Source organism: Hakea prostrata, chromosome 11, assembly GCF_041222555.1.
Source record: "Hakea prostrata isolate BN-2017 chromosome 11, UWA_Hpros_2, whole genome shotgun sequence".
Classification (NCBI taxonomy): domain Eukaryota; kingdom Viridiplantae; phylum Streptophyta; class Magnoliopsida; order Proteales; family Proteaceae; genus Hakea; species Hakea prostrata.
Genome location: NC_142610.1, coordinates 3,711,725 through 3,738,907, shown reverse-complemented (window position 1 = coordinate 3,738,907; position 27,183 = coordinate 3,711,725). Strand labels below are relative to the sequence as shown.

Here is a 27,183-nt window from a genome sequence, read left to right as displayed (position 1 = left end):
TCTCCCAATAAGAATGATTAAAATCGTATATCTATCTTAACATTGTAAGTTTCTCCTTCCTTGAAGTTGGGGCATTAGATTGAAACCTATAGGAGTAGAAAGTGACAGAGAAATTATAGGGTACCTAGTTAAAATAAGGTGATTTGAATTCTCTGCTATTAGTTCTAATGTAGAAGGATCTTCAGTAAAGTGCTTAAATTTTGATATACATTTGTGGCTGCTGAGTTTTGAATGGGTGGCATATTCTTCTACCTGTTGAATATATAGGCAGCCCAGGAAACTAACACAACACAAATAAATGCAGACACAGATCTTATATCAGGTGTAGCTCAAAGGATGGAAATGCAAGGCAGTACACTAACCACACTCATCTAGCCATAGAAATCCTATTATCTGATTACTGGTATAAATAACTTCTGGTGAAAGTAAAATTCAAGGCTTAATAACTAGATCAGCTAACCAAATTATGCACTAATACTAATTTTACCTGATCATTCAAGACCTGTTACAGAGAGAAAACCAACAGTGAACTTCCGACGTGGTTGAAAAGAACAAAGCAGAGTAAGAATGATAATAGGCATTGGTTACAATCAGATATTTTTTATCAAAAAATTATGAATCAATGTAAACACTCAAAATTCTTAACAGGAAATGACTAAGAATCTCTTCCTTTTCTTGATCCAGATTGCCATCCCACTAAGCTCACATACTCATCCCAGTCTTCAAATAGATGCTTACAATGAACAACTTTGAATTTCTCAAGGTAACCCAATCTAACATGTCAACATTTGATAATCTTCCAAATAGGCAGGGCAGGTATTTGCTAGCCAGTAGAAAAAAGTTCCTTTAACCAGTGTGTTTTTGCAAGGGCCAACTGCAAAAGATGAAATACTCCCAACCAACCTACCTAGACCATGGGAACATTATTTCATCCATGAAGGCAGAGCACCTCCACCATGAACAATATCATGATGTTTAACTTTCAATACCAACTTTTATAGACACAGGAAATGAAAATTGAGCGGAACTGATCATTTGCAACAAAGCAAACTGACAATATTCACAGGGACCATCCAGAGTACTTACCCGTTTAATGAGACCCAGTAAAATGACATATTTAAAAGCAGCAGTTTTTATTTGATGTTTAAGAATACCACTCCTAAGTAAGAACGCCCATCTCTCACTTGTTGCTTTTTTCCAAAATAATTAATTTCAGGTTTTATAATGACATCAATGATATATTCTTTCTTGTTCTTAAAAATTTGAATCTCTCTAATAGTAATAGTTCATTCAATCAAATAAAAAGGTTCACATTCAATAAAGTGCTGTGTTAAGAAAGAATTTATAAGGGAATCCACTCAAGAGAGAAGTCGAAGGAAATTTTTGTTTATTATTCTACTATATCTGTGTTTGTTTCACTAAGAAGATTGCCTGGAAAAAAAAAAATCTATAGGGCCATTGCATAGACAAATGGTAAAATGCTCGAGATTCCAAATGCACTGTTCCTAGGACCCTGCATCAACTGGAGCAGCAGCACATGAGGGATGTGTAAGTTTTTTAATTTCCAATTTTATACTACTGCCATCTTTTGGTTGTGCATTGCCAATAAGCACATCTGAACAAGATTGATCAAGGAAAGGATCCATCAATGTAACGTGCCTAGGGTCCTCCATTGGTGTCAAGCAAGGTTCTGGTGATCAGAATCAGAGTTGGAATAAGCCCAGATTGAAAGCCACAAATACCTTTTTTGGAACAAGGATAGGAATCAGGCTGTCACTCAGTTTATATATAAACTGCGGTCCCAACCCCCACTGCCCATCCTACAGAGCTATACTCCCCCTCTCCTTAGCAGGTCTCTCCCCACTCCCACTCCCTCTCCATCACCACTATAATGAAACTGACTTGAGGATCTGCACCACTTTCCTTCCTTGTCCATCAGCTTTCTAATTTATGGTCAGCAGCACGACCTCCATCGCCTTCAGGGCTTCACTGGCTTTTGATATCCGTTACATATGAATGCCATGGAAAGCGTGTCTCAACCTCAAAAGCCCAATGGCTAACATCACACACTACGGAAATCCCCTGTGGCATCGCAGGATGTGAGAGCTAGCAGTAAACTGAGATCGATCTCCCTGTGTTCCTTCCTCATGTCCTCCTCTACCCCCTACCACTCTTTAATGCCCCTCTCCCAAACCCCTGTACCCATCCCCTCCCTTTCCTCTGTCTTTTTACTTCAAGAGTCTCAGTTCTACTCAATTATTTTCGAAGTTTCCCAAGGGCTTTTTATGGACCTAAGAAATGACACTTGGCAAGCGTGTTTTTTATGGAATTAGATTGTTTAGCCCAATCCAATTCAATTTCCTACCCATCTCCAGATACTGATTTAAATTTTTAAAACCATGGAGCCAAGAGTACAATGATCAAGACACCATCACTATTTCAGAAAAACATCATTCTGAATTCCGAAATGAATGCTGTTTTCCAACATGTCGGACTGCATTTTATCCAAACATCCCCTGCATCCACTTTTCTTCTTCCTTCCCCTTCCTGTTTTATTCTAATCCTTGTACAAGTTGTATTCAATTTCAACAAATAGGATACATTTTTTTTAATGGAAAAATATAATGCAACAAAAGTTAAACAACAGTACAGATTTAAATACAGACTAGCAAGTAAGAGAACTGGAATCTCAGATCATTTTGACAAATAATGCCTACTATTAGGGCTCAACTATGGGATTTGTAAAGTAATTACCATAAATGCATGATTTGTTTTGTATTTCACACAAACAAAACTGATTACCTTCAAAAGGAAGCTAGATAGAAGTAGTGTTTCAACCACATCTAGAAGGACGCCAAAATTACTTCTCAAGATCGGTATGTCCATGTAAACGAATCCAATAACAACGCACCAAACCATTAATCATTTACCAACCCATAAACAGCCAATAAACAAGCATATTAAGGAACCAAGAAACAGCAAGCAGGTGAGGATATTTCCATAAAGAACATACAACCAAGGTCTATAGCATCAAATGCTGTGATTAAAGCAATAAGCACTCAAAATTAGCTTCAACAGCAATCAGAAAAAGATATATAATCCTTTCTACAGCTCATACAACGGAAATTTTACCAGATCCACCCTTTCTTTCAATATCATCTCTGGGATCTTGTCCATCATCCTCACTATCCACCAGCTTAGACGCCGAAGAATTATTCTGTACAGGAGGGCTGCCGCCTCCAGTAACAGACTGCTGATAAAGTACTCCCCCAACTATAGTGAAAATCAAGCAAACCAAGCCAAATGGATTCGCATGCTTATCCCAAATCAAGACATTGATCGCAACCGTTAGAAATTTGTTCACCACACCCGTTACTGTAAATGCTGTGGCTGAAATGGCCTTTCTTGCTGCAAATCCAAAGAAACTGATGAGCAAGCCAAAAATACATGACAATGTAACCGCAATGAATGCCCCTGGTTCAATCCAATTGCCAGAATTTGATCTCACAGCCGAGAACACATCCACATATTCTCCGGTCAAAACCCAGAAAAGAGGTGCCATCATCAAGGACAGCAGATTGTTGTAGAACACGAAACCCCAAGTGTTCAACCCAAGATTTGTGACCATATGCTTAATGTAAACCATTTCAGTAGTAATTGTAATCAAATAGGCAAATGCCCATGAGTAAGCAGTGATGGTGAAAGCCGAATCTGTGGCCACATACCCAAAAGCACCACCCAATATAATCACCAGAGACAAGAAGGTGAGCTTCGACGGACATGGTTGTTTCCGAAATGCAGTGTCCGCTATGGCAACCAAAAGGGGCGTAAGGGATCTGAAGACTATGAAGGTGTCCACATTAGCGTGACGGAGTAGATTCGTGTTGGTGAAGATCGCAAGATAGAAAACAATCGCGGCTGGCAGAAATTTCTTAGCAATGTCCAATGTGAAGGGATCATGATACAGAAACCCTAATTTCCCAAGAACCCAGACCCCAAGAGCTGAAGTCAAGTACTGCAGAGCAGTTAGTAGTCCAGGAAAATTGAATGTGGTAATGGCGTACTTGTTGATGACAGCAAGTAAGCTCGAACAGAGAGCGTATCCAATAACGAGACTGCTTGTCGCATAGTATTGCTTATCCAATCTAGTAGAAACCATTGTTGCAACAGAAGCCAAACAGATTCAAAATGAAGAAAACCCAGAAATCTAACCCAATGATATTCTCTCGTGGAGATCAAAAAGGCTTTCGCAAAAATTACGCAATGACACCCACATCACCCAGACAGACAATCTATGCCGAACAAGAATTTCAAGAATTTAGGAGCAGCAAGAAAACGAAATCTTAGTTAGCAGGGAAGATCCCATCACCGACACCCACGATAACAGCGAGATTTTGAGATTTAAAAAGAGAAAAACCCTAAAATGTGGAACTGAAAATTGATTGTGCTCACTGGAAACAGATGAGATTCACAGGTTTTCTAGAATTCAATTACTTGGAAAGCGTCATCCTTGACTTCGAGGCATGTCGGAAGAGACCGGAGTCGGAATCACCCGTACCGGAAATTACTCTTTATATACGATTTACTCTTTTATTATATTATTATTATTTTCTTTTGGCCTTTTTTGCCCATCTCATTAATGGATTTCTAATCCTGTCGGTGGCAACATTAAAGAGCCATTTACTCAAGAGTGAAAAATTTTCTCTTATGGGGTTGAGGGGGTAAAAGAGGAAGATAAGTAATTCAGGTTTGTGATCCGAAACTGGCTAGTGAAGACAAAATAGTTTAAGAATGAACATTTTTGAAAGACCCCTTCGATGGAGACTCATGGGAGATTTTGTTTTTGGATATGAGGTTCATATGGGGTAGCTTGTGCGCACCACGATTACATCTTCAACGGAGATTTGTATCTTTATAAGGTTCAATGCTGGCACTAAAAGTTGGAAATTTTTCAGGTGCCACCCTCGTGACTTACCTTTTAATATCAATGTCTATCTTTTGAGTTATTTAAATTATCAATTAGATCATGTATTTGTAATACCATTAGTCTTAGTCATGGTACATTATGTCGGAAATATATCGACGTATCGACGGTGTCCTACACGACACCTGTAAGTGATATGAGATTTCCCAAAAGTCGACAATATATCTCGAAATCGGTGATATCGCTAAACTTCGATTATTCGACATTTTGGTTGAATTTTCGGCGATTTTTCACTCTATGTCTGTCGATGACAGAATGTGAAGCATCAGCCATACTCAACAGGATGACTCCATGTTCTTGCCTACATTATTGTACTTTTGTAGCGTTGTATACTTGTATCTTGTAATTGTATAATGAATTGCAAACCTCAGTACATTTTTTACTAGTTGTGTACTTGTGTTCTTTTTGCATGTTTACATTGGTGGTTTTGCCACTTCCAATTTTGCTCACATACAGTCTGGTAGGGGTGTAAATGAATAACCGAAATCCGCTACCGAATTCGCATCCGCATCCATTTATGGATATCCGAATCCGTCCGATTACTAATAGGATGCGGATATGGTATACCCATTTCTTACCGATTATTATCTGTCCGATAAAATTATCTGATTAAGTTACTTATTTAGATTTATTTTTCTTATTTTAAATTTTTTTTACTTGTGATATGTGATTATTTTTCTAGATTTTTTACTAAAATAGCTACCAAAGTTGTTAAATTCTTACATTTCAAATTTAGCCCTCACAAATAAAATGGTAAAGATGTAAATAAGTAGTTTGTATTCAATCTGTATTCTTGTTCGTTTAGAAGAATCTATTTAAGAAAATAACTATCCGATTATCATCCAAATCTGACTGAATTCGTCCGAAAATCAATAGGATATTATCCGAATTCGTCCGAATATAATAGGATGCAAATATGGTATTACCACTATCCGATCCGAATCCAGTCCGTTTACACCCCCTATAGCCTAGCATATGCCGATCAAGAACATTTGTTTGATGATGAATAACGTTTCCAATGTGTTTATTGGTCTCAAATGAAGCTACACATAAAAATTTAGGCAAAAATTGACTCTAAATACCCCAAAAAACTGGGGGTTGGTTTTTTCACCCACACATTGTCAAATTAGTTTTTATTTATTTGTTTCTAATATTATCCCACCATTATAGGAGAAGATGGCAAAAGTGAAGAAAACCAAAAAATATTTGTGCTAGAATAAAAGTTAGAGTTTTTTCATGATGCCCACTTAAGTTGGGCTAAAACTCTTGTTTGCCCACTTAAGTGGTAGAAATTACATGCTGTCCACCCTAATCATTTTGAGAAATGACAAGTTATCCATTTTTAGATTTTCACCATTCCATCGTTAAGTTTTTCAAGTTTTGAATGTCAATAGACCAAAATACTCTTTGACACTTTAAATGATAATAATGCTCCTCATTCAACATTAAGGGGTCATTTACTCAAGAGTGAAATTTTTTCTCTTCTGGGGTTGAGGGGTAAAAGAGGAAAATAAGTAATTCAGGTTTGTGGTCCAGAACGATAAACTAGCTTGTGAAGACAAAATAGTTTTAGAATGAACATGTTCTTTAAAAAAAACCTTCTATGGAGACTCATGGGAGGTTTATAACCCTATAAGGCTCAATGCTGGCACTAAAAGTTGGAATTTTCGATGCCACCCCCCTAAGTTACCTCTTAATATAATTAAACCATATATTAATAACACTATTAGTGTTAGTCAAGGTACGTTATGTTGGCGATATATCGCCATATCAATAGTATCCTACATGACACTTGCAAGCGATATGAGATTTCCCAAAAGTCGACAATATATCCCGAAATCAGCGATATCGCTAACTTTTGATTTTTCGACTATTCGATTGAATTTTCAACGATTTTTCACTTTATGTCTGTCAGCAATAGAATGTGAAGCATTGTTGAAAATACATTACCATGGGGACAATTGTATAAGACAAATAAAGCATAATCATAAATATGAATAGTTATCTTGTTTCAAATAGCATGAATGATCTCCCTGTCGAAAATTGCGGAGTTGAAACGTGCTGGTAGTGACTGACACTTTCTTTAAGGTATTTAAACGCTTTGAATAGTGCACACGGGCCTTGAATGCATTTTCATCCCAAAGATCAGTCAACCCCTCCATCGCAGCCGCCACTTCATCTCAAGCTTTTGCAACTAGGATTGCTTCCAAGAGTTCCACCGCTATTAGAAGTCCCACAACTAATCAAACACTAGTTACTACATTCAAGGCTTCCAAGAGTTCCACTGCTATTAGAATTTCTACAGTTGATCAAACATCGGTTACTATATTCAAGAAGAATTCTACAATTGGTACTCACAAAGACTCTAGTCAACCCAAAGAAGAGTTTGATATTGACTGGTACAAACACTGGTCAATATTTTATATAAACTCACACTGTAACTCAAGAGTCCTAGAACCACAACTACTAGAGTCCTAGAACACTGAGAAGAAGGACTCTCTTTCTATATAAAGCCTTGTACTAACTCCTTGTAAAATTAATGTGAAAATTATACTCTCTCTCTCTCTCTCTCTCTCTCTCTCTCCCTTCTTCACTGTGTCTCTCTTCTTCTCTCTTTCTCTATTCAACTATTCTTTTCTAACATTTATGCAGATAAAGGAAGCAATTCATCTACTATTATCATTATTGTTGTTGTTGTTGTTGTTGTAGCAGTTGCAGCAATTCTAATTTTATATTTCCTTTGCCTGCGTTCTCGAAAGAGAAAGTTGAAGCACATATTTGATGGTAAGAAACCTTGCTTCATAATCTACTCCGGAAATTAATTAGGGTATTGAAAATTAGATACAATAAAAGCTGCCATAAAGAATAGAAATTACACTTAAATTTAATAATCCACTCACATCCAAGATTCATCATCTAGGCTTTTACATAGTTGAAGCAAAGAGTTGATGGTAAGAAACCATGATAGTAGAGATTCATTTTGAAAATATAATAATTCATTCAAACCTATTAAGTGTTTATCAGTATTTGTTGAGTTATATTTGTTAAGGAAGTATTTACATGTTTGATATATATTTTTTTGTTTCCAAATGAAGCTCCTCAGGATGAGATAATAAGTGATTACTCCTTACAATTCAAATTTGATACAATTAGAGTCGCCACAAACGACTTCTTTGATGAAAATAAGCTTGGACAAGGAGGATTTGGAGTTGTTTACAAGGTGTGGAGTCTTTGCCTTACCATAGATATGCTACTTTCAGTATGTGGTGTTGAGTTACACATAAAAGAGTAATCTATATTCTCTTTGATTAAATTTGCATCTTTTTGTCTTCTCATCAATTATACACTCAGGGCAAGCTTTTGGATAGTCAAATAGTTGCTATGAAGAGGCTCTCAACAAATTCAGGTGGAATTTAAGAATGAGATTAAGACATGATAGTTTTGCTGCTTTTTAATTTTGCATTAGTTGCTTGATCAACAAATTCAATTATTAACTTGATACTTCTTGGGACTTTACATATGTAGATTCAAGCAGGCGCTCTCAATTGGATTGGAAGAAACGTTACAAAATTATTGAGGGGATTGCACGAGGGCTTCTTTACCATCATGAGGATTCTCGAATTAGAATTATTCATAGAGATCTAAAAGCTAGCAATATATTGTTAGATGAGGAGATGAATGCAATAATTGCAGATTTTGGCATGGCAAGGCTATTTCTAGTGGATCAAACTCAAGCCACTAGCAGGATTGTAGGAACATAGTAAGTTTGAGCTCTATGAATTCATAAATTTCACCAATGCTTAAGAAATCTTTTTATGATCGATTTGATTAGAAGTGAACTGAGTGAAAAAATGCAAAGGGTGAAGCAAAAATACCCCCCCCCCCAACTGTTTATTATCCATCACCAATGAGAAATTTATGTTATTTCTATTTCTCACTCAAGACAATTGATTTACTTTGTATATTACATTCATTTCTTGGATCAACATGACATCTAAATGAAATGAAAAAAAAAGTACAATTTAAAAATTAAATAATCCTCCAACTAAGTCATTGGTTATACTGTTATGCAATGCAGTGGATATATGGCACCAGAGTACGTGATCCATGGGGCTATTCTTTGTGAAGACAGATGTGTATAGTTTTGGAGTCTTTACTTCTAGAGATTGTAAGTGGTTAGAGAAACTGAAGTTTCAATCAATCATCGGAGCTCACTGAAGACCATCTCAGCTGTGTAAGTAGGAATTTTACTTTCCTTGAGCATGGTCTTAAGATGATGGACTGAACTCCAAACTAAAAGGTTCTGATCCTTCCACCTCCCTTTTATTTAACTTTATGACAACTTGGAAATTAATTTACATGACAATCTAGAAATGGGTCACCCTTAATCCACTTTCACCAGCTAGTTTAGTACAATCTTGCTTCTTTAACTTGATGTTTTGGTACTACTGAGTTTTCTGAATCTTCATCCTTGATTGTTCTTGCAAATTGATGGGTTGTTGTAGGCATGGAGAAATTGGAAGAAATGTACAGCTTTAGCACTAATGGATTCAACTCTAGGAGAAAATTGTCTAAAGTCTGATGTGATTAGATGCATCCACATTGCACTATTATGTGTTGCAAAAAATATATATGACAGACCAACGATGGCCTCCGTTGTTCTCATGCTCAATAACTACTTGCGACTTTGCCATTGCCTTCACCACCAACATTTTTATCAAACCCACTCCAGAAATAATTCAGCATCAAAGTTGACGAATGAATTGATTATTATTGATTTATGTGATCGATAGTGTTGGTGGATGAAGAACATGCTTGCAAGGTGTCTTGCGTTATTTAATTGAGTGTATTCCATTCTATTTATATGGGTTCTGTTAAGCTCTTCCCTCTCAACTCCCTTGCTAAACTACAACTTAAGTAGTTCAGACCAACCATTTACTTTGAAATTTGATATTAATAGAAATATGTAGAATTAAGGATATGGATACCATCAAGGGATTATTGTACCTAGGGTAGGTATCTTTTCTCAGTACTTTGTAAAGTCAATTTGTGTCTACTTTCTTTTGTGCGGGGGGGGGGGGGGGGGGTTTTTTTTTTTTTTTTGGGGTGGGGGGGGGTTGTGGTTGTTTTTTTTTTTTGGTTTCCCTGTAATATTATATTGAGAATTGGTTTGAGCAACCCTTGATAAATGCTTTCAAGGGCTGGATTGTCAGACTCAGCTGAACTCCAAATAAACCCTCTTTGTGATGAATCTGAATTGGATTCTTGTTATGAACAAAATAAAGAAATGAGAGAACAGACTTCATTATTCCAGCATTGAAAGAAAAAAAATGCTTAACTTGAAAATCCAAAATTTTCTTTCAAGTCCCTTTATTTATCACCACAACTGGATCCTAGTGGTGCTAGGATTTATTTCTCTACAGAGGCTTAACTACTAATACAAGTTGGGGCAGCACTCATTCATGAGAGACACGGAGGACCTGTTTTCCACTTCCGCCATCATAGAGATTTACTAAGGCAGGTGGTCCGCTTTCAAGGCCTTCAAGAATGTTATCTAAACCAACCATCTTCCCTTCTTTGATGTATTGCAGAGTCAAATCCAGAAACTTGGGGTAGAGGTGATAGTAATCGAAGACTAAGAAGCCTTCCATTCGAAGCCTCTTACCGGTAAACAAAGTTAAATTGTGAATTCCCTCAGAATGCTCAAGGTTGTGCTGAGAGATCATTCCTGCAACAGCAATGCGACCATGAAGCCTCATGTTTAGAAGAACTGCATCAAGCATTTTACCTCCAACGTTCTCAAAGTAGATGTCAATTCCTTCAGGGAAATACCTGCAAATTAACCAATATATTAATAAGCAAATTTTTAGTATGTCAAAAGTCTAGAAAGAGTATCCACAAAGGTGTTTTGAAACTCGATGAACATTGACTTCAAGTAGTTTACCTTTTCAAAGCAGCATCTAAATCATCCTCCTTTTTATAATTGAAAGCTTCATCAAACCCAAACTTGTTCTTCAGTAAATCAACCTTAATTAAAAAACCCAAAGTGAAAAACTGTGTCAATCATCGAATTTCCATAGAATGAATGATAAGGAATCTAAGCCCTAAAATATTTCCGAATTTATTATTAAATGACATCGCTACAAGTCAGTCTTGTCTCGACTAAATAGGATCAACTAGAGGGATGTCTTTAAGGGTTGTCATACCTTTTCGTCGGACCCAGCACTTCCAACAACATAGCATCCCATCAACTTAGCAAACTGTCCCACAACCTGTCCAACTGAACCAAACGCAGATGATACATACACATACTCCCCTTTCTTAGGTGAACACACCTCGAAGAAACCAGCATAAGCAGTCATACCCGGCATACCTACACATAGCGAACGTGCATCGACCATTATATATTGATTTAGTGTTGAGCAAAATTATACCAAGCCTTATTAGGCTATCTATCCACTCTATAAAATGCCGTCTCCCACTCCAAAAAAGAAGAAGAAGAAAAAGAATGTGCCTATCCCTTGGATTATCAACTAGAGGTTTGATAGGCAAAAGAGGGAGTTCAGAGGAAACATCCTTGTTGATGGCCTTCCAACTCTGTAGGGTAAGATTTTGGTTATTTTGATTTTTTTTTGGGGAGAGGGGGGTGTCTGTCTATGAAAGTTACGCTACATTCAAATGTGAAAATCGAACAACAAACACGAGTTTCCTTGTAGTGTCAGCGATTGTGATTCCCCTATGGGCATCCAAATACGAGAGAGACTTACCCAAAATTCCTGTATAGTAGTAGAGAGGTACATCAGTGTTGGGAATCTTAAACATGGACTTGGGATTCTTAATTAGGCTGTACTCTTCCCATGTAGTTACTCCCCACACGAAATCACCTTCTTTGAAGTCTGGGTGATCAGAATCCAACACTTTACCTACTCCAAATCCACAAATAGGCTGCAACACACAAGAATATTGTTCATATCAGTTTACTGTTAACAAAGGAGATGTAGGATATTTAGATTTGATCAAACCCCCCAAGATCAATATCATTCAAATGGTGTTAGTTGAAATAAGATAAATTTGAAGCTCGATTACCGTTCCAGGCTTGATTGTATCTTCGTCTCCGATTGGCTTCATCATCAAAAATCTTGAAAAGGGCTCACAAGCTAAATAGATATTCTTCAGCAAAATGGCTTTGGAGCCTTGAGGTACCTTGAGATGGACTGTACCTTTGCTTAAAATCATGTCTGTCTCTTTGAGAGTTCCATATACATGGTCTCTCAAGAGAACCTGCTTGTTACTAACTTCTTCTCCTTTCTCCATATTGACTTGAGTTCTCCAATGAAAAGCTAATTAAGCTCTCTATCTTCCAAAGCTCAAGTATATGTTGAAGTATCAGTGAGAGAGAGAGAGAGAGAGAGAGGAGAGAGAGATAGAGATGGGCATTGAAGAAAATTTTCGTTTTTCACTGGAATCTCATTCCAAATAGAGAAAAATCTCAACGCAGGAAAAGCTGGTCAAACTATAATATTTTTATGAAATAAAATTGGAAGCCAATTTGATTACGGAAAGCAATTACATTATCTGTTATGAGTGCTTCAGAATTTTTTTGTGGCAACGAAAGGCACCGTGAGAACCTAATGCACTACATTTTGTCTCAACTGAAACCCTTAAAATATAGCATGAGTTGATGACTGTCTCCGCTACCTTGGGGGCTAACACGTATGGATTTGAAGATTTTAAATTGGAATAATTATTAATGTTATCAGCATTATAGTCTAATTACCTGTTGAATCCTATAGTTTATGAAATTATTTTTGTCCCCTCACTACGAAAGCATCGATCATCATTCTGCTGAGTTAATAGAACATTCCATTTGGTTTTATGTGCATCCAACGGTTGGAATGTCAATGCTGTTTAGTCAAGTTATAGAGTCATCCATAACATTCGAATCATGCAAGATTTTATAATTACACATTCCTCCTTGAGACTTGTTTCATCTTTTAAAGAACTCCCAAAATTCTTCAAAATTATACTTTAACCCCTTTTGCAAAACAGTATAAAAAAGATAGCAATTTCTCTTTAATCTCGAACCTTTCAAGATTTGCTTCCATGTCGCCCATCCTCATGAGACACACTATAGCACTTTCGTTTGATGTCAAAATCACAATCTGAAAAATGGTCCGAAAGAAGACTTCACGAAGTACTGTTTTCCTGTTGAAGATGAATCCAGAAAATAATGGTACAACCATTCAAAATTTGTTCAAAATGACCCTTGCGCAGTGGCCTATGAAATCTACCGTACTAAGGAATCTTAACTTCACCTAGAACTCAGCCACTTTCTTCAATATTTTAATCCAAATATACCTCCGGACTTCTTCTCCACACCAAATCTTGCTTCTAGGCTTCTCTTTTTTACTTGTTTCGACAAGCCTAAACCACAAAAAACTCCAATTCTATTTTACCCCAAATCGAGTTTTTGAAGAGAAAGAACGTGAATGTATAGGACACATCCGATTATACCTTCTAGATGAGTACCAATGGAATCTAATTCTTAAAATTGTTTGATTATCACTTTAAAGTGGTGGGTCAAATCTAAGCCATCGGATCTTTTCAGTCATGTAAGATCAAAGTGTACTTCATGGGATTATGCCTTACATCTGTGATACATTGGATCATTTTAAGCATAATGCTTTGCAGTGCACCATACGTACATGCTCTCGACCAACCACAAGCCACGTGATAGAATCTTCTCTATCTCGAGTATTAGAACTTCTAAGGCATCGATCTCAGCCCTTACAACCTCATCTTTTTACTTGGACTTCTGATAGATATTGAATTCACATCATTCAAGATTTTCATAATTACACATTGCTCCATGAGACTTAATTCCTCTTTCAAAAAGATCTGTGAAACTTTTAAATGTTATACTTTAACCCTATGGCAATGTTGCATCACAAAAAGTAATTCTCTTTAATCTCGAAACTATTTGGATTTGCTTCCACATCATACATCCTCTTGAGAAACACTATAACTCCTTCATTTGATGTTGGGATCACAATCTGAAAAATTTTCCGAAAATAAGACTTCAATAACTACATTTTTCCTACAAAAGGTGAAGCCATAAGACATTTGAATGACCATCTAGAATTCGTTCAAGATGACTTTTGCATAGTGACCTATGAAATTTGTCATAAAGGAATCTTCCCTTTGCCCAAAACTCTCAAATCTTCTTATAAGCCTCAAAACGATTATAGTAGTGCTAATGGCCCTCTCAAAATATATCAACACTCAAATTTTCTATGGAACCTTCACTTATTCTTACCACATATTCTTAGTACATATTGCATTTCAGTTGCCAATAACAATGACAACACTTGCAATCTCAGCCAGTCGATAAATAAACTAAAATATTTTGACAGCCCATTAATATGCACCTATGTTTACCCAATATAAAACAAGGAAAATAATTGGTCATGTTTTCTACTTTTCTGCATTGTATTTATATGCAACCAACACTAGTAAATGCGAAAAAGCAACTAGTCTAGATCTTTTGCATAAATTCCATATGATTTCACATTTACAGTAGATGTGATCTCATTTTGAGAAAAGAGAACAAAATTAGGGTTGTAACTGTGTTATCTTAAATTTCCTAATATTCAAAACCATTTCAACATTTGGTAATAGTCGTAGCCTTTCGATCACACAAATCCTTTTATTTGAGGAACTTCTTAAATTTTTTGCCCACCAGATTGATTTGTTAATATTCTTCACTCTGGGGCAATCTAGGTATAAGAATAGATCAAGACCTAAAATGGTAAAAATAATTTTGTTGGTCACCTTTAAATTGAACTATGACATGATCATCATTGGAAAAAGTACTTTCAAGATATTAAAAATGCAACGTCTGTCCTCGATACAAAAAATGCTTAGTTTATGTTCAGACCACGCTAGCCTTCGCCATATATGGCTCAAAACAGTGTTTTCTAAGTTTAGTCCAAAATAAAACCTGTGTAGTTTGACAAGGTATTACAATCTACTGTTGTCCAACATTTTAATGGAAGCTTATTTCAACAATGTGATGAAAAAAATGATATTTATCATATATTATATATATATATATGCTTAAATGATAAACTTATTTTCTTACTCCCAATATTTCTTTATGGCATCATTAAAGGGTTTTCAAAATGGGTTAAAATTGATATATCATCATATATGTATTAGTATTAATATTTATTTTTTCCTATGGTATCGTTATATCAATTATCAAAGTGTATCATGGTTCATAAACAATTCTACTATACATGTTATGAATCACGCAGAAAAAAAAAAAAAAAAATCAGATGACTAATTATTTGATGCATTAGGAGATGCAAATAATAATTTTCCATGATATATACAATATACAGATGGAGATAATAATAAAAAAAAATTCTAAAATAATTAGTTTTAAAATAAAAATTTCGTGCAGGTTTTCATTAATCAACTAAAACGTCTTTACAATCTATTGAAGTGCACGATGTGCACCTTGTTTCTTCCCTATGTGAAAAGAGAGAATCCACACACCGGCCGTACTTGTTTAGTTTGACTATATTTTTCTATTGTATTCCTTCCCCGTTTAGATTCCTTCTACATACGTATGTTCATATGAGTGCATACCACTTATGAGAAACACGCATGGGCAAACCTTATTTGTTATCCAAACCAGAACTAACCCACCAAGGAAGAACAACTATGCCTGACTTTGTCAATTGCAGGAACACATTATAAACCCGCCTATCTCTTTAACAAACATTGCCAGAAAAGGAGCAAGAAGAAGAAGAAGAAGAAGAAGAAGAAGCTCTATATGGGCACAAGAATGCCTTATGCCAGAGTGTTGTTCTTATTTCTTTTTTCTCTGTTTCTGTCGAGAAACTGCACTGCACAGTATACCTATACTTGCCATTCCTGTTCATCAGACAATTACACTGCCAATAGTGCATATGAAACTAACCGTAACAATCTCCTCTCTTCTCTAACCTCCAATGCCATAATTGATTCCGGATTCTATAACACCACCATCGGTCAGGGTTCCAACACAGTTTATGGTCTTTTTCTATGTAGAGGTGATGTTAGTTCACAAACCTGTAGTTCGTGTGTTCAAAGTGCCAAGGATGATCTCTCACAACATTATTGTCCTAGTGCGAACGAGGCCATAATATGGGCTGAGTTTTGTATGTTACGTTACTCGAATCGGTATATATTCTCAACTATGGATAATAGTCTCTCTTGTATTCTATGGAATACAAATAACGTTTCAAACTCGGTTCAGTTTGATCAGGTATTGGGGGTTTTGCTGACTGGTCTTGCAATTAGTGCTTCATCTGGATCATCTTCACGGAAGTATGCAACTAATGAGGCAAACTTTACAAGCTTTCAGACAATATACGCGCTAGAGCAGTGTACACCTGATCTATCTCAGCTTGATTGCCACAGCTGCCTATCTGGGGCTGAAGGTACTATTTCTGGTGAGGCCGTCAGGACCCAAGGTATGAGGGTTCTTACACCCAGTTGTTCTGCAAGGTATGAGGTCCTTCCATTCTATCAAACATCAACGAGCCCAACGGGCACATCAACTGCCACACCAACTGCCACACCGTCTGCCACACAAGGTACAGTTATATACTCATTTAGTATTTTGCTTATTATTATTACTTTTATCTTGTTCTACTCATTGCATGCACAGATAATATCTGAAAGCAAGCATCATTCGATTTCTCTATATGATTAGAACAGCAAATTTCAAGTTTTCATTCATTGTTTTTATCCATGACCTCGGTCATATATGTTAACAGTTTTCAATTTATTTACTGCAACCCACTTTTGATTGGTGGACCAAATAGTCATATTTTCTGTTGGGAATATTCTACATGCACGTAACGTATGATTTTTAAGAAGTTTTAATTAGGATTGTTAACATCTTAGGCATGCATAAATTGAGGTTATTTCCAAGTTTTATGCTAAGCATAGTAATTAATAAATTAACCTAATCTTCAATCTGCACAAAAAATTAGATATCAATCCCGTTGGCTTACGCATGCATATGTTCCTTCCTATGTTTTATGCAGGTCAAGGGAGCAATTCAGCTACTATTATCATTATTGTTGTTGTTGCTGTTGTTGTAGCAGTAGCAGCAATTCTAATTTTATATTTCCTTTACCTGCGTTCTCGAAAGAGAAAGCTGATCAAGCACGTTATTGATGGTAAGAAAACATGACAGTAGAGATTCATTTTGAAAATTCAATAATTCATTCAAACGTATGAAGTGTTTATCTATATTTATTGAGTTATATGTTTGTCAAGGAAGTAATTACATGTTTGATATACATTGTTTGTCTCCAGATAAACCTCCTCAGGATGAAATTGTAAATGATGAATCCTTACAATTCAACTTTGATACAATAAGAGCAGCCACAAACAACTTCTCTGATGAAAATAAGCTTGGAGAAGGAGGATTTGGACCTGTTTACAAGGTGTTAAGTCTTTGCTTTACGATTAGATATGCTACTTTCAGTGTGTGGTGTTAAGTTACAAATAAAAGAGTAATCTATATTCTCATTGATTAAATTTTCATCTTTGTATCTTCTCATGAATTATACACTCAGGGCAAGCTTTTGGATGGACAAATAGTTGCTGTGAAGAGGCTCTCAAAAAATTCAGGACAGGGTGATGTGGAATTTAAGAATGAGGTTACGTTAGTGGCCAAGTTGCAGCACAGGAATCTTGTTAGGCTCCTTGGATTCTGTTTAAAAGGAGAGGAAAAGCTGCTTATCTATGAATTCGTGCCAAATAGAAGTCTTGATCACTTTATTTTTGGTTTGTCTCTCTTCCTCCATTCCTTGAACTTCATTTTTTTTTTGTGGCTTGCACTTGATCAACTATTACCTTAATACTTCTTTGGTCGAACCTGCATATGTAGATCCAAGCAAACGCTTTCAATTGGATTGGGAAAAACGTTACAAAATTATCGAGGGGATTGCACGAGGGCTTCTTTATCTTCATGAGGATTCTCGACTTAGGATTATTCATAGAGATCTAAAAGCTAGCAATATATTGTTAAATGAGGAGATGAATGCAAAAATTGCAGATTTTGGCATGGCAAAGCTATTTGTAGTGGATCAAACTCAAGCCAATACAAGCAGGATTGTTGGAACATAGTAAGTTCAAGCGCTATGAATTCATAAATTTCACTAATGCTTTAGATTTTTTTTTTGACTCCCCCTCTCCCCTCAACCGTTTATTATCTATCACCAATGAGAAATTTATTTTATTTTTCATTTCTCACTCAAGACAATTGATTTACTTTGTATGTTACATTAGTTCTTGGATTAACATGACATCCAAATGCAATGACAAAATTGTAAAGTTAAAATCATCCTCCAACTAAGCCACTAGCTCTATTGTTATGCAATGTAGTGGATATATGGCACCAGAGTACATGATGCATGGGCAATTCTCAGTTAAGACAGATGTGTATAGTTTTGGAGTCTTACTTCTAGAGATTGTAAGCGGTCAAAGAAATAGAAGTTTCAATCTATCATCAGAATACACTGAGGGCCTTCTCAGCTATGTAAGTACAATCTTCTTGCTTTTTAACTTGATGGTTAATTTGGTACTACTTAGTTTTCTAAATCCTTGATTGTTGTGCAAATTGATGAGTTGTTGTAGGCATGGAGAAACTGGAACAATGGTACACCATTGGCATTAATAGATCCAACTTTGGGAGGAAATTGTCTTCAGTCTGATGTGATTAGATGCATCCACATTGCACTATTGTGTGTTGCAGAAAATATATCTGACAGGCCAACAATGGCCTCTGTTGTTCTCATGCTCAATAGCTACTCTGCAACTCTGCCACTACCTTCACCACCGGCCTTTCTAGTGAATAGTGAAGAATTGTTGCCTGAAGCTTCCACAGACTATGGTTCGGTAACAAAATCATCAACCCATTCCAAAAGTCATTCGGCATCAAATGAATTGTCTATTACTGATTTATCCGGTCGATAGTGTTGGTGGATGAAGAACATGCTTACAAGATGTCTTGTCCATTCTATTCATAGGTACATGTTGTTTTTGCATTCCTTTTATTTTTGTGTATCCTCCTGCATGTATTTTTCTTTGGGGTTCCATTGAGCTCCTCCCTCCTTAACTCTCTTGCTGAACTACAACTTTGGTAGTTCAAACCAACCATTTACTTTGAATATTAAGGGAAATATGTAATGTCACACCCCCCCCGTCCCCCCACCCCGTTCCTCGTCCTGTTTCTTCATAATATAATCAATTTGGGGTGTTTTGTTGTTACTTTTGTTGGATTTGTTTCGTTGGGCTGTACTTTCTTCATCTTGAGGCTTTGCTCGGTCCTGTACCCTGTCTGTCTCTCTGGGCTCTTTTTGTATCTCACTTCGCTTGTGCACCATCTCGCTTTATATTCTCTGTGGTTCCACACTCGTGCGCAATTCTCATATATTGTCAATACAATCCACGATGCACATTGTGATATGATGTTGGTATGATGCTACTAAGATCTAACTATGAGTCTCTAATGGCTGACATGCTTTAAGATATACCGCCCTCCTTTGGGTAAGTCTCATCACTCGATCCGGGGCGTTCCTCGGGATCGGGGGGGTGTCCACCGCTCTCCCGTGGCGGGGTTGTCACACTCTCTCACCACGACCATTGGCAATGAGTCTGCGCATGTCGGGGTTTCTAATCCAATGCGGTCATAATGGTAACTGCTATATGGTCCGATACTTCCCTATGGCACCAACCAACTTGGTTCGATCCTTCGAACCTAGGAGTGTGAATCCTCACGGTGCTCCTCGTTGGACTCCACTCCTTAACCCTTGGTCATCCACATATTATTGGGCGGATGCTCTCATGCTCCTGCACACCGGTCCGCTCCTTGCGTCCATGGCCCAACCCTAACATATGCAACCCTACCATTACATGACCATGTGACCACGGTCTCCGCGGCTGGTTCGTGTTGGATGACATGTCACGTCACCATTGTCCGGGTCACCCGGCTTCAATTCCCCGGGGGTAATATCATGTGGGGTACCTGCCTGCAATTCTAGACTCCCTAAGTATGTCATCAAGTAATCATGATAGTGTTGAGACATCGCGATGTGTCCCATTCCACTCTTCGATATCCCGCCAAGATATCCCAATGGAATACCCTTCCATCGAACTACACTACAATCACTCTTTATCATACCATGACGTTGTGCAATATCATGAAGATGAAGTACATCAAGGAATACCACACGCAAGTGTACAATAAGATTCACATGCTTTATACAATTCGGTTACATGATCAAAGAATAGTAAATAGAACAACGGATCATCATGTATATGTAATTGCATATAAATAAGAATGCATGTCCTTACTGTATTTAGTAGAGTCCTCTAACTTGCAATCCAAAACTATTATAGACTTTTATTTGAACGAGAACACCTAGGCATAGGGTTACAAGAATGTATAAGAGTCAAGAGTCAAACAATTCGAAATCAAACCTACACGTTCGAACCGCCGTTGCTTGTGGCGGTTGCTTGTTGCGACCTCCACAGCGACCGCCCCTTTGCGTTCAACTCCGAATCGACTTTTTATCATCCGATTTCAACCGTTTTGGGATGATCTTAGTCCGAAATTCAAGCTTAATAGTCTAGAACAAGGGGGTAACAAGAACCCTAAAATTAACAAAGATTTATTACCCAAATCATTCCCCTGATGGGATCCATCCATTAAACAAATGCGGGATTCGTTTCGGCAGATCTCATCAAGAACATTGAAAGGGAGATACAACAAATCAATTGGGTAACCACTAACAAAATGGGGATGGGTTCATATCAATCGAGGTTAAAAAGAAGAGAATAGAAGAGAGATTCATTACCTTAATCGAATCACCAAGAATAGAGAGAAAGGTTTTATATCATTAACAGACTTCGACCTGAATCCGCATGATTCCACTGCCGCTTTCGCCCAAAATAGCAATCCCGAACATAATAATGTGTTAATAGGGCGAGGGATGCTATTTATAACGAACGGGGGCAAAGAGGGCATTTTCCCGCGGTACCGGGCGGTCGCTTAAGGCGGTCGCTTGGTTTAATCAACCGCCACTAGTAACCGCCCCCAAGTATATTGCTATACAAGGGTGCTTTGCTCATGGGGTTGAAGACCAAGTACAACCAAACCCAAATGAGACATGGGGGAGATCATAGTCCGAAAATCAATCATAATAGGTTTGTAACAAAGAGGTTAGGGTTTCATCATAACATATGGCTCATGAAAGGTTATGATCACGGAAAGAGGGGAATGATTGTTATCAAGAAAATAACAAGAAATCATAGGAAATCTAGTTTATGTTAACGAAACATTACCCATGAGGTTTCCCGCACATGGAAGGTTACAAGAGGTTTCCAGAAAGGTCATTCAAGGGTTAGGGTTAAGGTTTCAAGAAGGGTTAAGATCATGATGATGATCATAGATCTCAAAGAATAGAATGAGATCATGGAATAGATGGTTGCAAGGATGCATCATCTTTTTCCTGATCTCAATCAAGAATAAGAGCGAAGAAAGAATAATTAGAAATCCTAATTAGGTTAAACATGGATCATGAAGAACATATAGTGATCAAGTTTAGGTTAACACAAATATCACCCAAGGGAAAGAGAAACAAAGAATCAAGATTCACCCATGGGAAAGAGAAACAAGAATGCACAATCTGAAAGTGTTGGGGAGTTTCCAACAGATAAAAGAACAATAGGGTCTCAGATATGGTTACCTCTCATGAGAGTTGGTTACCTCCCATGAGAGTTACCCATAATTAATTCTCACAAAAACAACCCAAGATAGATAAAGGAATATCTCATTAGTATTTCAAAATAAAGAATGGAATTAGAAGGGTCTACTAATGAGAGAAATAAGGTTCTCAATTAAAGTGAAGGGAAACAAATTCAAATCATACAATTAGGGATTTACTAACAAGAATCCGTGTATCCCACTAAAAGACTAGGGAGAATAAAGATTCACCCTTAGGGTAAGGAATTTACAATCAAGAAAGGTTTTGGGGAGAGTCCAATGAATTGATAGAAAATAGAAGGGTTGCCAATTGTTCCAAGGAAAAACAAGGATCAACTCCTCCATCATGAGGACACAAGGGAAGGTCATGGTAATAATATGAGACCTTCCCCACAATAATAAAGATAGGTAGGAAATTAGGGAAAGTATCATTAAGAGCTTTGGTGGAATCAAATTCAAGGATCATCGCCATATGGCTTCAAGATCATAGAGTGAATTGGGGATTCACTCTAGGGTTAAAGAATTAAAGAAGAGGTCATTACAGTAGTGTAATACCCTTCTCATGATCAGAAAATCAGAAGTAGAGAAGAAAGAATGAATTAAAGAAGAAACAAATTGAATACCAACATTTTAGAAGAGAAACCGATGAAGAAATCGGCGGATGCTTGAGGATCTTTCTTGGCTTCAAGGAGAGGTTCTAGGGATCTTCCCACGTTCTCCAAGGCTTAGAAACATAGTGGGAATGAAAACATAGAGTTCCCCCTTTTAAAATGCACAAAGAGTCCAAGAATTACTAGGGTTTCACCAACGACCAACCGACCCGTTGGTTGATTGGTTGCCAAAGAGGGAGTTCAAAGATCGATCCCATGCTATCAAGAGGTTTAGAAACATGGTGGGAATAGTTTACCACGAAATTAAAGGAAATAAAGCTTTTGAAAACCTTCAAAACAGATATTTACCAAAATGCCACTGCTTGGACAGCTTATTCAAAAATAGGGATTTAATGGGCTAAACTTCAATATTTTTGGATGGGCTTCTTTCAACACATCATACTACTTACCTAGTATGGAGGGAAGTCTTCAAACTAGTCCAACTAAGCTTTAGGTCCATCAATCAAGTTCTTCTTCACAAATAAATAGTTCAACACCAAATCAAGTAAGGTTTCCATAAGGAAACACCATCATCAATATCCATGGGTTTTGGGTCAAACACCATATCCTCTACTGAGATGGCCCACAAAGACATCTTCCTAAGATTTTCAAAGATAGTAAAACTGAAATCACGGTCAAACTTCAAAGTCAACATTAAACAAAACCCGACTTCACCCAAAACATATCGGGTTTCCGGGCTAGATTTAGTCTGGGTGTCACATGTAAAGTGAAGGATATCTATACCATAGGATGATTGTATTTAAAGGGGTGTATATTTTCTCAATACCCTGTAAAGTTAATTTGTGTCTACTTTCTTTTGTAATATTATATTGATAATTGGTTTGAGAAATCCAACCAACAAACCCAAATAAACCCTCTTTGTGATGAATCTAAATTGCATTCTTGTGATGAACAAAATAAAAAAAGAGTTTTTTTTTATACGACACCCACTATTATTAGGGTGAAACCAGCGACCACTCACTATTATGTTTTAAATAACTTTGAATTTTATTTAAACTCTAGTTTGTTGGGTAACCATTGGATTACTTAAATGCTACATGGCACAATCCTAGGAGGGAATTGTAGGGAAGGAAATTACAGAGGATGTGAATCCCTATCCTTAAAATTACAAGTTACCCATAGTTAAGATTTTCCGTTTAGTGATGGGTAAAATAACCCAAATGCCTTTACTCTCCTTTAACTCATTCAATTTTAAAACACAAATTACCAAAATACCCTTTGGGCAATGGAATTACAATTATGCCCCAACTTTTGGTGGGTGCACAATATGGTGCTCATAGAGGCATTTTGTTGAGCACAATGCATGCACCAGGTGTAATTGTAATTTCAATGTCCAAGGCATTTCGCTGCATCAAGAAAGTTTAATAAAAACAAGTTGAGTTTGTGAGATTTGTAGTTGCAAGCCCCTCAAACAAAATAAAGGAAAAGTAAAAGCAACAAAAGAAGTATAGTAAGAGAGAGGGTGGTTGGCGAAAGGGCAAAACCTCTTTATTCAAGTATTGACCTTCTTATTTCTTTTAAAACTCTGGAATAGACCAAATAGCTTGGTGTGATGAGAACAAGCTGTTTCAAACCTTGTCTGGTGTGTAGGAAGCTCTCAAGTTCTCTTGGTGCGAAGTAGGTGCCAAAAGGATAATGAGAAATTCTAATAAACAATTTTAGGTATTAGAAGATGAAATTGTTTGTCATACTTTGGTCATTGTGATTCTTGTGAATGGTGGAAACTTATGTTAGTGATTTCATGCTTTACTCTCATAATGCAAGGGTAACCATGCGATTTGAATCCATATAGTTTTCCGCTCACTCTGTGTTCTTCGAAATAGTTGGGCTTCCTCTCTCCGTGGCATCTGTTTTCTCCTTTCGTTCTTGCAAACGAGGCTGGTACTACCACTGCATCAAAGTGGGGCGCATAATTGTAATTTCATAGTCCAAAGGGCATTTTGGTAAAAAAAATTTTGGAATTTTGAATGAGTCAAATGGGGGTAAGGGCATTTAGATCATTAGTCAGTTAAATTAGGGGCAATACTGTCATCTTACTGTCCAAAGGGCATTTGGGTCATTTACATTCTAAATCAGTTAACTAAAGGTAAGGGCATTTAAATCATTTTACTTATCACTTAATAGTAGCATGGAACAATTTATCTTCGAATTTCAGTGATATCGTCCCCTGGCGAACCAAAACTAGGGGGCGAAACGATATGGGCGGGATATCGCCGAGAAATTGGCGATATCTCACCTGTTTATCGCTGATTTGACAAAATCTCAATAATATCGCCAGAAAATCAGCGATTTTCCGGCGAACCAGCAGCGATACTCTTTCTGTTTGCAACCCACAATTCAAAAAAATAAAAAAAATCCAACCGTCAAGCAGACACAGAGACGAAGCAAGAGTGAAAACAAGAGTTTCAAGTTTCAAGTTTCAACACAGTAGTATGCCTTGATACGGATTATTTTTTGCTCTTTCCCTGCAGAGACCTTCCTCACCTTCTTGAGTTGCTCTGAACTTCCGTCGAGCATCCATGGTAGATTGAAATCCTTAATCACAATGAAGTTTGATGTGGGAAGACAAAGAGGGTTGCATGGTAGATTGAAACCCTAAATCTGAAGTTTGAAGTGGGAAGACAGGGAGTTGCGTGTGTGGGATAAGGTTGAAGAGAGAAGGAATATTGGGTTTCGTGCGATAAATATCATATGAATTGGCGTGATTGATAGCTGACAGATGGGGAATTAATGGAAACTTTTGAAAATTGAATTTTGAAAGTAAATGGGTGCATGAGATAATAGGAAATTAAGAATTGAGAATCTGAGATTTAAATATTTAATTACAGAAAATTGGGAAACGAAATTGAGGGAATATTGGCGTGAGATTTCGCCGATATTCTAGTTTCGGCAAGTTGCGAGAAACGAAATCTTTCGTTCCTTGAATAGCAAATCTTGATTGTGGGAAACTTTTAATTTTGATAGTGGGTGCCACATAATTTAGATGATAGATCATAATAGTGGGTGGTCACGAGTTTACCCACTAATTTCACCCAAATAATAGTGGGTGCCTTGTATTTTTTGCTAAAAGGATTATTTGTATTAGAAGCGAAAAGATATTAAAAAACCATCAATCATACAAAAACACATCACTAATGGAACCAAAGCTCTTTGCTCGCAACATCAGTTGCTCCCCATACACCCAACCTCATTAGTTTCCACTCACATGTGATAAAAACAAAACAAGCTAGACTCTAAACCTAGGACTATAAGATTCATCATGGACCAAAATGAACTTTAATGTTGTGCATTAAATGCGTAGCACTTGCTGCCTACGATCGAAAACGAAATTTCGACCCTAGACAACATAGAGCTGTGCATTAAATGTGCTACACTGAAGTCAAATGTTCATGGACCAGCTCACTTAAAATTGTTGTTGACCAGGGGGAATTTGTAGGTGAGATCCCCAGCCTGGCAGCCTTGTTTGCTAAATAATCCATTGGCATATTGGTCTAGCTCTTTGTAGCAATGGGAGATCTTCCAGTCAATTGAAGCTAGAAAAGATAGCAGACCTCGCCATTGCTGAAGAATATACTAGGGTATCCTCCTTTGTTGAATGAGAACTACCACTACTATAGAATCACACTCAACCCAAAGCTTCTTCACCAGTAAATGCTTTCCCAAACTAGACCATTTATAAAGCCTCCAACTCAGCCTCAAAGTTGGTCTTCACATTCTGATGCGTCCAAAATCTGCTCAGCCCTTGGATCTCCACGTGATGTCCTGCAAAACGAAAGCGTCAGATGTGGCCCGACCGCTGGGGTCGGAGAGTCCACCTCCGAAGGCTAAGTCAGTTGATGAACTTAATCACAAACGGCTCTGCTAGAAGCACAGAGCTAATGAATGAAGAAACGAGAAAGGTGATCTAGATAGCAGATCGCTGATAGTCTAGGTCTATCAGTATGTATCTGAACCTGAGTCTCAGATAGTATTCTCTTTTGATCGATTGATCCGTCCCTCACCTTGTATGGTAGTGAGGTTTATATAGAGTGTACCTTCGAATCTACTTCGTTGGATGCACTTGAGCCTTCTTCGGGTAGTCGTTGGATTTCATCAGTGAGATCCGTTGAGCGATAGACTTCTACTAGTTTGGGCTAGTAGAGGACTCCTGAGATAACCGTTAGGTTATGCGATAGTTATCCCTTTGATAATGATTATCCGCAGCCGTCAGTTTGAGTCTGCCATCATTAGGGTGATTACCCTAATCCATAAGTAAGATTAGGGCACGCTTGTAGCCGAATAAGCTTTCTTCTTCAGCAAGCCATCTTCCGGATTCGGTTCGCTCGGGAGCGATTCGGTTTTCTCCGTCTCGACCGGGGTCGAGGGTCGGACCAGGTATGAACCCGGTCTGATCATAAACTCTCCATATCACGAGCCCCCCAGACCAAGCATTCGGTCGATCCCGAGGGCTTGGTTTTTAACTCGGGTTCGTCGTCGGTGATGATCTCTGCGTGCTTCATTAAATGTCATATCACATTTAATGCGGTGGTCACTTTTCCTCGAGCATTGTGAGTGTAAGGCCACATATCTCGTTGCAGTTGATCTGTCGTGGCTCACGTCATCCAAGTGACGGTTTCCGAACGCCTATTTCGGATTCGTGAGTTCAAACTTTCAAAACGTCTTTCGATCTTGATCGTTGATTTTGAATCAATCTCAAT

At 37.5% G+C, this 27,183-nt stretch overlaps 3 protein-coding genes and 1 pseudogene across 5 annotated transcripts; 2 read left to right on the top strand and 2 right to left on the bottom strand.

Annotated features, from left to right (window-relative positions):
- Positions 1-2,322: 2,322 nt before the first annotated feature.
- GONST4 (golgi nucleotide sugar transporter 4) lies at positions 2,323-4,547 on the bottom strand. The gene has a single exon (XM_089141095.1). The coding sequence runs from the start codon at positions 4,157-4,159 to the stop codon at positions 3,113-3,115; it is 1,047 nt and encodes a 348-aa protein (XP_088997221.1). The 5' UTR covers positions 4,160-4,547; the 3' UTR covers positions 2,323-3,112.
- Positions 4,548-7,008: 2,461 nt separating this feature from the next.
- On the top strand, positions 7,009-9,722 carry LOC148999622 (cysteine-rich receptor-like protein kinase 8; annotated as a pseudogene).
- A 636-nt stretch (positions 9,723-10,358) lies between these two features.
- LOC148999621 (2-alkenal reductase (NADP(+)-dependent)-like) lies at positions 10,359-12,391 on the bottom strand. The gene is made up of 5 exons (XM_089139303.1): positions 12,071-12,391; positions 11,752-11,929; positions 11,191-11,357; positions 10,929-11,011; positions 10,359-10,816 (listed from the first exon to the last, which is right to left on the bottom strand). The coding sequence occupies exons 1-5, from the start codon at positions 12,296-12,298 to the stop codon at positions 10,441-10,443; spliced, it is 1,032 nt and encodes a 343-aa protein (XP_088995429.1). The 5' UTR covers positions 12,299-12,391; the 3' UTR covers positions 10,359-10,440.
- Positions 12,392-15,824: 3,433 nt separating this feature from the next.
- On the top strand, positions 15,825-19,024 carry LOC148999620 (cysteine-rich receptor-like protein kinase 8). 3 transcript variants are annotated; one of them, XM_089139300.1, is made up of 7 exons: positions 15,825-16,629; positions 17,086-17,220; positions 17,360-17,490; positions 17,623-17,833; positions 17,937-18,174; positions 18,434-18,587; positions 18,686-19,024. In XM_089139300.1, the coding sequence occupies exons 1-7, from the start codon at positions 15,825-15,827 to the stop codon at positions 19,022-19,024; spliced, it is 2,013 nt and encodes a 670-aa protein (XP_088995426.1). The 3 variants fall into 3 exon arrangements, with proteins under 3 accessions (XP_088995426.1, XP_088995428.1, XP_088995427.1); XM_089139302.1 differs by having other exon boundaries at positions 15,837-16,615; positions 17,096-17,220; XM_089139301.1 differs by having other exon boundaries at positions 15,837-16,629; positions 17,080-17,210; positions 17,374-17,490.
- The last annotated feature ends 8,159 nt before the right edge of the window (positions 19,025-27,183 follow it).